This window comes from Corapipo altera, unplaced genomic scaffold, assembly GCF_003945725.1.
Source record: "Corapipo altera isolate COAL_440 unplaced genomic scaffold, ASM394572v1 0, whole genome shotgun sequence".
In the NCBI taxonomy this organism is placed as follows: domain Eukaryota; kingdom Metazoa; phylum Chordata; class Aves; order Passeriformes; family Pipridae; genus Corapipo; species Corapipo altera.
Window position 1 is genome coordinate 74555733 of NW_020884872.1, and position 13636 is coordinate 74569368.

Here is a 13636-nt window from a genome sequence, read left to right on the forward strand (position 1 = left end):
CAGTGCGGGCGCAGGAGCCACATCTGATAGGGGGGAAAATCCGAACGGCGGCGGCCGCCGCCATATTGCGGAGCTGTCACAGTGCCCGCCGCGCTCCGCGCCCCGGCCCCGCCGAACAGCGCGGGGCGGCCCCGCAGCGCCTCCTGCCCCGCTGCGAGGGGGCGGCGGGGGGGGACACACCGCCCCGCCAGGAGCGGGGAGCGCCGCGCCCCACGCACCCTGCCCGGGGGGGCTCGTCCACCCGCTCCGCCCGGCGCCGCGGAGGGAGCGGAGCCCCAGGTGAGGTGGGGAGCGAGGGGCGCGGGCGGGCTGCCGGCGGGGCCGCGGGCAGGCAGCGCGGGGGCGGGAGCGGGAGCCCGCCCGCGGGAGCTCTTGGTGGGCGGAGGGGCACCAGGCGACTTGTTGCAGCGGCAGGTTCGCGGCTTCGCGCCGCCCGTGTGCGGAGCGCCCGCCGCCTCCGCCCGAGAGGGGGGCGCGGGCGGCGACCCCCGGCTCGCTTGGCTGTGCCGGGAGCGCGCCCCGCGTGCCCGCGCAGCCCCCGTGCATTATTGATGTCCCCGGGCGGCGCGGAGGTTACACCGGAGGAGACATGTGGCAGCCGGGTCGGGCCAGCTGACTGCGGCGGTGCGGGGGAATAATAAGGAATTACTTCATAAACAAGTGCTGTGGAGCATCTGTTGCTGTCTATTGTTTTCGACAAATGTGCGTTTTTAAGAGTCCTTAAGTACTGACCGACGTAATGGGTGCAGCGGCGGCCCTGAATGAGCCTTTGTGCATTGTTTTTTGAATGGATTAATGTGTTGTACAAGTCGTAGGCATTTGTAATTAACTTTGTCTCTTAAAGTTTAGCGCAGATAAGAGGTTTTAGTTTCAGCTTGGTGGAATTTGCTTCTCTTTTGTCACTTTTCTTAATTTGAACGTGTCAAAAAAACCTCTCTTTGGACTCTATGCCAACACAAATAATCACTTCAGTTATAAGGTGCTATTAAGCTGTCTTTTCCAGTCTATGTAACACCCTAGACAAGTATTTCATGTTCCTCTTTTTGGTACAGGCTTTCAGAAAGATTCAGTTTTTTAAACCGAGTCATGGGAGTGGCAGTTCTGAGTTTTAATTAATTCTGCCTTTGTGGCTGGTTTCTGTCAGGCTTCAGGCGTGCACCTCACTCTCGTTTTGCTTTCATCAGAGATGCCTGCCGTTGCGTTTGTGCCACAGGAGTGTTTCGGGGATGCATCTGCGTGCACGGCCCCTGACGTGTTCAGAAGATCGTGGCACTGCCGTTACTGCTGTCAGCTCTGAGATAGTGCGTTGGCACCGCGCTGCCGGGCAACCTGTGCCACGGGCGGGGACGTGGGGCTGGAGCGCAGTAGCGTTATGGCTACTGTGATCAAGTAGTTTTTTAATCGTTAAAGACGGGACAAGTTGTAACTGTTTATTGGATTATAAGACTTACCTCTATTGATCTATTGATTTAGCATGAGAGGGACTGTGAGAAAAATAAACTGCAAGTCAGTGCAATGTTCCCAGATAAGCAACATCCCAGCAAATGGCAATTGCAAGGCAGTGGCATATTTCCAAGCTTTGTCCTAAAGCGGCACGGCTCTTCTATTAGGTTGGGAGACTGGAGAGCAAAAGTATAATGAACAGCTTTAGAAAATGCACGGAAAATGACGTGGTGTGACAGGTCAGGAGCTGTCCAGAGAGTTTTCCTTGAGTGCTGACTGAAAGAAAAAGTATAAAAGTGTTTGTAGAGTTGATAGAAAGAGTTCTGGTCTGACTATTTCTGCCGTTGCAGTAGAGAGCGTTTCAGTGCTTGATGGTGGTAGAACTGCCAGAAAAAAACTTTCACAAAACATTGGGTGAAGCTGTAAAGAGGGTGAGGATATGGATCCACCTACAGGGAACAAAACTGGAGGGGGGGGTAAGAAGTGTAGAGGTTATGACATTAGAAGGCAGTTCCTTGTAAAGAAAGTTCCTTTAACTTTTGCTAGGATAGGTATATGGCCTTTCTTCTTCAACAGTCTTGCTCTGCTTTTTGAGAAGGGGCACTTCTGTTGACAGAGGTGAAGAGGAAAGTTGTTTAAGGCATTATGTCTTTCTGTTGGATGTGTTAAGTACATCAAAGCTGTCCTATGGCTTTGTATTGCATTAGGAGTCTGTAGGAGTAGAGGAAAGGGAGGATTTTCAAGTTTGTAAATGTAAACAAAGCTTTATACAAACTTCTGAAGAAAGTGCTGATTGTTGAAAGATACCGACCCATTAAAGCAGCACTCAGTGTATCTTACATGCTCAGCGAGTTTACTCCAGAGCTGAGGGGGGCCTAGGTGAACTCTTTCCTTTCAACACCGAAGAGCTGCATTAGTGGGCTAACTGTACCACTAGGCTAATTTTTGGGTGTAATTTGAGTTAAATTTTTTTTTCTTTCTGCTTTAGATGTTTATAAATCACTCTGTGAGATGAAACATTCCAGTCATGTGGTACAAGGAAGAAGAAATATTACATTGGCCCAAAAAGGGAGTTAGTAATCTTTACACTAGACCATTTCAATTTAATAACTCTAGTTACTGTATATGGAGAATGATGTGAGTGGTCAGTTCACATTCATAAGTTTCCTTTATGTTATGGAACTAGTTCTAAGAGACTCAGCAGTGTCATTCAGAAAATATGGCTTGAGATGGCATTATACCCAGCATTTCAGTTATGTTGTATTTCTTTGCTAACAGTATTTTTAGAGAAAAGCTTATTTTGCTTAGAAACAACAGTACTTCCATCAGTTTCCATTCTTAATTTCCATTTTTGTTGGTGCATGGGATATACGTGGTAAGATTGGCTGTCTTGTCATTGTAGGACTCTTCAGAATCTTAGGGTTGTTTAGTTTAGTGCAGTTGCAGGTACCTGAAGTGAAGATTAATACTTAATAAATAGGTTAAATAAATGAAATAATATAATATTATGATAAAATAATACATGTATATTAAAATATATAATACATTAAATACTTAATAATTAAGATTAAACTTAATAAATATTAACTGTATGTAAACTGTATAGCATGTCTAAAATGTACCAGTTCACTAACTGGCAAAACTGCAAGCATTGCATGAATATTCTTTGACCGGTCTGTGTTGCTTTTAGTTGAACTACTGTGTTGGCATCTGCCAAATGTGCTTCTGAGGTTCTCAGGAACTCCAGTTTAGAAGAAATACCTCACTCTTCAAAATGTGTTTTCCTATAGATACGCTGAATGTGTAACATTTGTACTAGTTATACTGCAGTTATTTTTCAGGTACAGCAAACCTATCTTGGGTATTTCAGGGAAGGGAGGATTGGGGAAAATAGTGGGTTTAGGAAGGGAAAGATCCAGTACTCAAAAAAAAAAAGTTGGTATGTAAAACTCTACCTCTGATATCTAGCACTGGTCAAATCTCAATTATTGCATACTAGGTATAGAATTCAGCTTTTTATTTTTCTTGGGTTTTTTTTCTCTCTTTTTTTTTTTCCGCTGTGAGATAAATGTCTTGTTTTAGTTCCCCCATGGTTTGCTTATATTGCAGACAACTGTGTGGGCGATCTCTGTGTCCGTCTGAAAAAGATGTATGCAGAAGTAAAGTCTGTGGCAAATTAACTGCTTTATTGGACTGCAGCAAGTGTGTCATTAGGGAGCTGTTAGTGTGAAAGATGATTGCCTTGCAGGCATTCACTGCTTTGGAGCGGAGAGGTGTTTCTGTAGAAATCTGAGACCAGTTAGTCAGGTACAGTGGCCTCTAAGTTACCTATTGCTGCCTCCCCAAAGATCTAAAACCTTTAGGTACCGCAAGAAATGGAATGGTATAAGACTTTGAAAAGAGAAAGTATGTGAATTTTAAATAAGTTCCTGTAAATAAATGAGTTATATTGCTGTGGCTAAAGTTCTGTGTTCTCTGCCATCTCTATTCAGGAAAACAGATGATGAACCTTTTGCTTGAGTTTAGGAGAGATGCTGCTGGGAGAACTGCTTCTGAGAGAAGGCCCTAAGCTGTCAGATAGGGACTCTGCTTTTAAGTGCTGGTTCTCCACCAGCCAAGCATCCTGCTCAAGCCTTCTATCCCATCCTCACCTGACCTCAGACCCATAGCTGTGTGTATGAATGTTTCTTTTGAAAACAGCTACTGCATAAATTATTTGACAGAATTTTGGCATCAAGCATTTTATGCACCATCATTTTCTGAAGAAAGCTTTCTTTGTCATCTTTAACAATTGCTTTTTTTGTTGGCTTCTCTGGCATAACTGGAAACATGGATGATACTGATTTAAAAATCCTAACTCTCTTGTAGTGAAATGAATTGACATCACAGTTCTTTATTTCAAGAGAATTCTTGATGTTCTGGATGATTTTTTTTTTGTCTGTTTGTGATGTGGAGCCTGCTGATACTTTGGTGGTTTTTTTTTTTTTTGGTCCAGAGTCCAGATTAGTGCATACGTTGTTGAAGGTCTTCAGTGTTGTAGCGGTAGGAAGTCTGCAAAGTCACAGCCCTGCTAATCCTGACTTGGAAGAGGCACCTTTAGGAATTGAAATGTCAGAGTGAGATGAGCTTTGATGTGTAGTAGGTCACAAGCTGGTTTCAGAATCCTGGAGGTGAAAGGAATATAATTTCTCATCCCAATTGACTGGGGTTTTTTCCCCTCTATTTGCAGTGCCATTTAACATGAGCGTTACAGGTAATTAGTTACTTCAAAGGTAAAAATTAAGTAAACTGATACGGTTGCATCTGCTAAATATATATTTATCTGAAATGCATTAGTAGCAAAAGTGAACTCCCACTCCAGTAATAATAGTGGAGATGCACAATATTTTGCCTGGCTGTGACTTTTGGTTTCTTTTGACCAAATGTTTTCCTTATATGTGTTTTGTTTTTAATGTTAGCTGGTGCCAATAACTGGGATAGATAAGGTGCTTTTTGTTTTATTCAGTGCTTATTTGATTTCGATTTCTGCACAGTTTTAAGATCTGCAAACTTCTTGATTTTTATATACATATAATAGTTGCAATGTGTTGGTGTGATTGGAATGTTTTGAAGCTGCACAACATTTTGAGTATGAAAGGGTATAGACACAGGCTGTTTTTTGCATTATATATAAAATGGAAACAAGTTCAGCATAGTTGGCTATAAATTTATTAATTTTCTTTTGTTGTTTGTTTGTTTTAAGAAATGATAGTGTTTTTTTTTCTTTACTCTACTGAAAGATTCTGCAGCAAGCATTTCAACAAAAATACCTGGACTGCTATCTGTTTTACACCGATTTTTTTTTTTTCCCCCTGTTGCTCATATACTGTGATAATTTCTCAGGCCCATAAGATCTGTGAATCTGTGGGGCTCACAGTGAGACTTTATTTGTATTGAGTTTTGCACAAGAGGATTCTTGCTTTTTACTGATAGCTTTGTTCTCTTGCATGCAAACACATGTCTACCAATTGTGGTTTGATGACATAGAATTAACCTATAAAACTTTGTAGTTGTGTTTCTGATTTTAAAAATTACCCTAAGGTTTTAAAATATGTTTTCAAATAAGTAATTTATGGTTTGTTGCTAGTATTATAACAACGGCTTTGGGTAAAACCCAAAGCAAAAATTTGGGACATATTCATGGAAGAATTTGTAATGAAAAAATGTATGAGGGTATGACAACCATTGGAGAAAGGGATAGACATGTTCTTGAGATCTCAGTCTTGTGCCATATGCTGTCATTCCTCTCCTGGAGACTGGACTTCCTTATCAGTCATCTTACCATACCCCTTCTTTTCAATGCTAGTGTAACTAAAGACGCATACAAATAGTGTGCTACTTTCTATTCCTTTTGGTACTGTTGAGTTGGCACGCTTACAAAATGGTGGATGAGAATCTAATTTAGCTTTTGCATAGTTAATTAACTGAGTATAACTCTAGGGCTTCAATCTACCTTCAGTTTTTCAAGAAATGAACCTCTGCTGTCAAAAAGGTGAACACAGGGAATAAATACTACAGCTTGGAATCCTGTGAACTTTAGCAGATACTAGAGCTAGGCTTGTTTTGCTTTTTATTACTCCCTTGAATTTTTCCAAGGAGTACATTAGGGAAAGGGGGGAGAAGAGGAGGCAATCTATTCTGTGAAATGGAAACGTGCTATTGAATTTTTATCAAAAGTCAGAGTTGCAAGCACCTGATTTTGTTGGTTTTTTTTTTCCCCTCCCTGAAAGCTTTTGTGGTTTAAAAAAAAAAAGAGGGCAGGGAATTGAGGAAAATGTGTATTCATATTTTTCAAGGATATATTTAAAAGTATCTTGGAATAGTAGTCTTACTGCTGATATCTCGGTGTTAGAAAGATAAATTACTTGTTGGTAGAATTGCCTTGTTAAGACTGAGGGCTTGACACACTTCGATGGTCTCAGATGCAGGGGAAGGTTAACAAAGCTTGGGGAGAAGGATGTACCACTGATAGTGGGCACAGGGAATGCAGAATTCACAAGCCACAAGGACATTTGGCAGAACTCCCAAGATAAGGAAGAAACTAACAAAGCCAATTCAGCAATTGTGCAGGAATCAGCTCCAACTGGGAAAAAGGTAATTCTGGCAGGACAGAGATGGGGCCCACCAAGTCACAAACTCAATAGAAGAGAGTGACTGAGCATGTGGACTGATGGGCATGAGAAGAGAGAATCATTTAACCAATAGAAGGTAGAATCCTAATCAGTAAGAGCTATGTAGCTTGAAGCCAATAAACCCTGATTCTTTGTCTGCTGCAATGTATAAATGTTGTAAAGTTTTGATGATTGTGGTGCCAGCCTTTTGTGGGTTAGCATCCAGCTCCCTGCTTTGCACAGACTAGAATAAAGAAAGGGAGATACCTCATCTCGGCGTGTAAACTGGTGCTGCACATTGGGCAGTGAGCCTGTGTTTGGGACATTACTGATACTGTCCAGTTCTTGAGAATATCTTCTGGAATTAAACAAAAAAAAAATGTAATTGTGTTTATGCTAAGCAAATGTAGTATTATACCTTTATAGTTGGGCTGCATTAGTTATATCATAATTAATATAGCTTAAAGATACTGTTTTAATTTTTTAGACTGATTTCTTGTTAAACAGAATTTTGCTCTGTAGCTGCATTATGCCATTAGATTTCTTTTTCTGTAATCCTTAATCTTAACATTCATTTTCTTTATCAGCTAACAGCATTGATGCTTCTTAAATTCTCTTTCCATCCTTTATCTCTGTTTTCAGTCTCTTTTTTCAAACATATCTGTACAGGTTAGAAAAAGAAACAAAAAATGAAGTGCTGAGGCACCTTACTTTGCTGTGCAAATGTTTTTAGTATTTACTGTAATTCTGTAATTTTTTATTGCCAAGAAGCAAGGAAAATTAACTTTTTTGGTAATTTATATGTAAAAATACTTCCTATTTTAATTTTTATTTGTGAATGAAAGATAGTTTATATAAAAGTTTGGTTTTGATAACTGGATTACTCTTAAATGTTCTGGTTTTATCCTTTTTTTTTTTTTTCTTTTAACAATTCTGAAAATTTTATTCATCTGTTGCAGCCATGGAGTTATAATAATGAAATCTCAGGTATATTCTGAGTAGTATGTCTCACTCATTTTTCTTAGTATAAGTTTAATTCCAGTTTATATTATTTTTGAAGGCACTGTGCCGCTTTTGATACTCTTTGCAAACCAGCAACAGGCGTGATTCATGGAAGTCATTACTGTAAATATGTGCAAGAAGGTGTTATTACTTAAATTTATGCAAGGAGGTGACTAGCTGCTTGTTCTTTCTGAGTTAGAATGGACTGAAAGGGAAACAGAATGCTGTCTACCGGTAGTGTTGCAAGCATATTTTTTCAAGGCATAGAAACTTTTTGGAACAGAACACAATAGTGAATACTTTCATTACTACGTGGTCATAACTTACAGCCTTTCTGCTTAAAAAAAAGAAAAAGGCTCTATTTCAAGCAGAGCAGATATTTTTTTCCTTTTTTTACTGTGTTGGTGTACTTGCATTTCTTTTCATTTGGGGAAAAATGACTGTATCATTCCTTCGCTTGGAAAAATGGGTGATTTTATAGACATGAAATACAGTTTTGATGCTTTAAAATTGTTAGGTTTTTTCTTCAAGATGTTTCAAACTTTTTACTTCCTTGTAAATAGTGTTAGAGGTTTTTAGTAGTAGATGACGTCTTAAAAAGAATTTCTAGCCCTTGAGGAACTGTTGCACATTAGTGCATTAATGCTCTACAGAAAATAAAAAGGGTGTTACTGCTTGGAGACCTGTAGATTCTGGTACTGGCTAATTTAGTAGCTTTTTATTTGTCATCTTCTGAAAAGTGTATTTTGTACATGTAGAGCACTTTTTAAACTTGTTTTGGAATGTGTACTATTTGCTGTGATATATATATGAACTCAGTTTTGATTAATTTAAAAACGTCCCCCTTATTTTGTTTTTGGCAGAAAGGGACAAAGAGTTTGTAGAAGATTCAAGTGGACAGGAGACTACAGAAAACAGGAAAAATGCCGAAACCAGTAAGTAGCTGTTTTTTTCTCATCTAAAATCTAAGAGGGTTTTCACATTTCAGAGTGGTGATCTTATAACAGTTTTTTTTTGTTTTGACTCTGCTCTTTCTAGATTTCATAAGATCTGATAATGCACAATTGAAGTTGAGATAGTTTAGTACCAACATGTGGAAAAAAGGTGAAGAGAGCTTTGTAGTGCAAGTTTGCAGGGAACACACCTGGAAGTGGGAGCACTACTTGGAACCCATTTGGCTGGCAGGAGGAATGACTTTTCAGGAATTGTTGACTTTGAGATGAGCTAACATACAGCGGTTAATGGAGGCATAATTTAAACCTGACTCAGTGTCTGTGAGAATCAGTGGAAGGGTTTGCTGCAGGATTTGGTAAGGGAAGACAGAACATGTGTGAAGTGTCTGCACTAAGTTAGGTTGTAGTTTTACCATGTTAGAGGGGATCACATAGAAAGTAAGTTTTGAAGGGAGGAAATAAGCAATGTTTGTGGTCCCCTCTTCCTCTCAGTTCAGCTGAGATAAGGGTTCATCAGCTTTCTATCCAGGGGGAAAAAAATCTCCAACCTCTGTTTTCGTAATAATTCTAGAAGTCTTTGAAGAGATAATTATTCAGCAGTTTGATTCTTTTTCTGTCAGTGTAATACTGGTTGCTTAGGATTTCATCTGCCATGTGTTAAATGAGTTTTGGTTGTCTCTTCCTCTTCTGTGCAGTGAGCAAAACATTCAGGAAGGGAACCGAATTGTCAGATTATTTCTACTCAACTCAGTTAGTTTATGTAATAGCCTTCAGGCTTTCTTTGTTTACTGATGTTTCATTCTGGTAGTAGACTGGGAGCAGGCAGATCTTTTACTAGAATAAATGAGTCTATGTGCACGTGTTTACCACATACATATTTATACATAGATGTATAAAAGATTTTTGCTATTAATCAGAAATTACCTATGTTAATAGTCTGTATTGCATTATTTGCCATTATTTGGAACTGGTACAGCTTGATGGATAATGTGAACATGGGACTGTCCAAGGGCTAGAAGTTCTGTTCTGAGCTTTGTGGTTGGTCTGCTGACCAGCTGACCATACTTTGTTGTTTCTGTAATTTCTTCCTTTCCCCACAATGGATGAGGGACAATATCATAGCACTTGCTGAAGTTGCCTGCTTCATACAGAAGGCTGCACTATAAAGGGCAGGAAAATGAATTAGCAGCCTACTGTTTTCTGATCTGTTTGAGTGCTGGCTATGAGAATTGAGTAGTGCCTTTGATGGAGATTCTCAGCTAGAAAACTGTGTTTTAAGAATGAGACAAAAAGTCACTGTGAGCTCATGTGATTTCTGAGACCTTCAGCTCTGTGCAGCTATAGAGCCATGAAGTCACAGAAGTGATGACTAGAAAAAAAAAAGCCTGAATGAGGTAACTTCTTTTTAAATTCTAGGATTGGAACTGTGAAATTTGGGCAGGCAGGGTTCTCTCTATTTTAAGGACCAGAGAAAATTGAAGGAAATAGAGTTTTAGGGTTGTTCACAAGGAAAGCAATATCCTTAGAACTGAGATTGCAGGGGTGTTGAAAGAGCACACAATCCACCCTAATAATGGAAATTACCAGATCTTGGGAAAGAAGCTGGACTCATGCCAAAGATAATTTTTTTCTTTTATGAGGGACTTTTTATGAAGAGTTCTCATATATCTTTTGACGATGTAGGTGCATGTGAGATCTTAGAAGGAAGCCAAGTGAAAGGAGCCATTAAAAATGAAAATAAATTGATGACATTTCTCAGTGTCTTTCTGTAAACTGCAGGTTGCTGTACTTATAATTGGTAATCAGTGAATGAAGAGGTAGCACACATGCCAAAGGTTAAGTGATTTTACCTATAAAAATCAAACCTCGGATTTTGGTCTCTGCATCTTAAATGGTAGATGCTTTAGAGCTCTCTCCCCTCTTTTTTTATTGGGGTTTTTTTTGCCTTCTTTGGAGACTGTAAGAGCCTAGTCATTGGTTATGTTTAAGGAATCTGACGTTGTTCTTTGAAGAGTTCTTGCTGTTCTGCTTGGATTAGATAGTACTGGACTATAGAAGGTCTCCTGCTGTGGATATTTTATTGTAGCTCTTGGGAGTTGTCTTTATGGACAATCCACAATAACCAAATGTACTTCTAGTCAGGAAACTATTTTTGCTTTAACTCCTCGTTGTTTGTTCTTGAGAGCTGTTGCAAGAAGACTGTCAGTGTTCTGTAGGTTTATTGTTGGAAATCTTCTAAACTGAAAACTAATGAAATAATCATGGGTAAGAACTAAGAAAACCTGCTTAACATGACTGGTGAGATTTTTGACAGTGTTATTTTATCTCTTTTTCTGTATTACTGTGACCTATTTAGATTTTCTTTTTCCAGATTCTGTTCTAATGATCCAGTTGACAGTTTTCAGAAAAGTCTAGTAGTCTTGTAACCTGTGCAGTAAATTCTCCCTGTGTTTTTGGAATGAATTTCTTTTTTTGTTATGCAAATAACAAATAATTAAGCCATAGATCAGTTTAAATGAATTCAGTGCACACTAAATCACAGAAAACCCAATAAAATAGATGTTGGTTTCACTTTTTTTGCTTTCATGTTGAAAAGTTATGTAGTATTCCAAACAAAATTAGGTAAATGAAGACTAATAAAAGGTCTTGATGAATTTGAATTTTATAGCAAAAATCTTTAATTTTTCCTAGAAGTCTCAGTCTGAAGTAAGTTTCATTCCACTGTGAACGACACTATACATGGTAGTATAAGGTCATTGTTCTTGTGTTTGGGATTTTCTCTCTCAGAGGCTAGTAGGTTAAATAGCTTGAGTGAAAAGGCTGTTTTGCAAGGGTAAAAGTGACTTTAATATATTGTTCTGAGTTATTAGGTAATGTGTCTGAAAAATATACATTATTGAAACATTTTCTCGTTTGACTGCTTCATAGAAAAGTCTGTTTGTTCGCTTTGGCTGTGTTTGTAACAAAGTGACTTTCCAGCTTTTCAAGCTGTTTACTCAGCATATCCTCTGCTTCTAAGACCAAATAGTTCTGAGACTTAATATTCTCAGTTCTACCTAGCAGTGTGAAATTGTTTCGTTTAGCATCTGTTGTGATCCATTTAAAAAAATCGGTGACTTCTTTGTTTAATTAGGTCTTTGCAGCTGTAATCAAAATTTGAGCTGTTATAGGCCTGTTCTCCGTGTGCTTCGTTCTCTGCATGCTGAAGAACAGAATATTTGTTGACTGTTGTTTTCAGTGCTTTCTTCCTAAAAGAAGAGAGAGAAAATGTTTTTCGGCTGTATGCCATTCTCACAGATCTTCACTGAAAATAGAAACATAGAAGCTAAAATTAGACATCGTGGGTTACATAACTGTTAATCATTTCATAGGCTGAGAAGATTATGTTTAATTGAGTGAAATATTAGTTGCATTTATATGGCGTAAGAGGAGTTAAATTATTGTCTTTTTGGTGGCAGTTTGCAGCACTTTTGTACAAGAATGCAAGGCATGAAAGAGAAAGCATTACACTGGGGAGTAACAGAGGCAGATGTCAAAGTTACTAAGATTAAAAAGGATTCCTTTTTAGACTTATTCAACGTTCTACAATACTGTGTATTCAGAAGGCATAAATCTAGAATAAGATAGGGGTTTAAAATTTGAATTAATATCTACAAGATCAAGTTGATTTTTGTAAAGTGGTTAAAATAGTATATAAATTTTTTTACAAGAGTGGTGTTTTACAGGAAAATCTTTGAGACCGTGTAGTGCAGTATTTGAATTATGGTTTGAATATATGATTTATTTCTGTAGCATAAATAGACAACTGATGTCAGCTTGGAGGACTACTTGCTTTTGATTTGTCTATTAGTAAAATCTGTTTGTCATTATTCTGTAGCCTTCTTTTCCTAATGTTGTTTAATCCTTACCTTTTTAACTTATCTTCATAAAGTTTTTTCTTTCATCTCCTCCTATGTCTGCTTTGAGGTTGGTATGGAGAGAGCATGCTGTGTATATTTGTGCAGTGTGTAAAGCAGTGGGACTAATATACTGCTACTCCTTAACACAAATAATTTAATATGCAAACTGGAAATAGTAATTGGCTGAACTAGTGAGAGGAAACTCTTTGAACAAATTTTTTTTGCTATATGTGGTTTTCTTATGAATATGAATTGGACTGGTTTTTGTGGCTTTTACATATGACTAATTTATATTGCATTTATTAAACCAAAGCAAAACCCTTGGAAACATTTTTTATGTTATTTTAAGTGACTTTCTTACTAAATATTGGTACCTACTCAGTTTTGGACTTCCTGATGAAAGTTGAAGTGCCATGACTACTATCTGTGATCTATGACTGAAGTACAGTAATAGAAAGTATTAGATTATTGAGCTAATAGTCAGTTTTTATGCATGTTCCATGGACTGGGTCTGTGTTTGAGGAGAGGTTTAAAGGTTAGTGTGGTGATGGTATAAAATCCCATTAAATTGTAGAGGGTTAGTACAAGGAAGAGTAATAATATTTTTTCAAGTCCTTAAAAGTGAAAGAATATAACAAAACCATAATTCCCATATGAAATGCATGCTTTTATTACGTGTACATGGATGTTTGTTGTTCCAGATATGTTCATTGACTATACTCTTTATTGGTTTTGATAAATTACTTAATAGATAATTTGCTGTAGATTGGATTTTTTATGAATACTATTTTATGAGCTATGGCAAATGTCCTCATAACCCATTAGGAACATCTGTTGTCAGAACATCAGTTGTTCCTTTCCCAAAGAATCATCTGTACATAGTTATGTATATGTTCTTCCTTTCCTTTAGCAGTGTTTAATCATTCTGAAGCAGGTCTGGTAAAATACAGATAAACTCAGACTGGTAGTTTTGATGCCAAGGGCCTGAACAAGCTTGAGAAGTGGGCCAGTGTGAACTTCAAGGTTCAACAAGACCAAGTGCAAAGTGCTGTACCTGGGTTGGGTCAACCCCTGGTATGAATACAGGCTGGAGGATGAAGGGATTGAGAGCAGCCCTGGTGAGAAGCACTTGGGGTTGCTGGTGGATCAGAGACTGGACACGACCCAGCAATGTGCGGTTGCAGCCCAG

General features: G+C 38.6%; 1 protein-coding gene across 5 annotated transcripts in view; it reads left to right on the forward strand.

Moving 5' to 3' along the window:
* The first annotated feature begins 143 nt into the window (after window positions 1–143).
* The window catches only part of RDX (radixin), a 44563-nt gene continuing 31070 nt past the window's right edge, over window positions 144–13636 (forward strand). For 2 of the 5 annotated variants that reach the window (XM_027653162.1, XM_027653178.1), the window contains exons 1-2: window positions 144–279; window positions 8459–8530. In XM_027653162.1, the coding sequence (XP_027508963.1) occupies window positions 8519–8530 (12 nt within the window). In that variant the 5' untranslated portion in view covers window positions 144–279; window positions 8459–8518. Of the gene's footprint in view, window positions 280–8458; window positions 8531–13636 lie in introns of those variants that run through there. The other 3 variants (XM_027653186.1, XM_027653197.1, XM_027653169.1) reach the window with 3 other exon arrangements.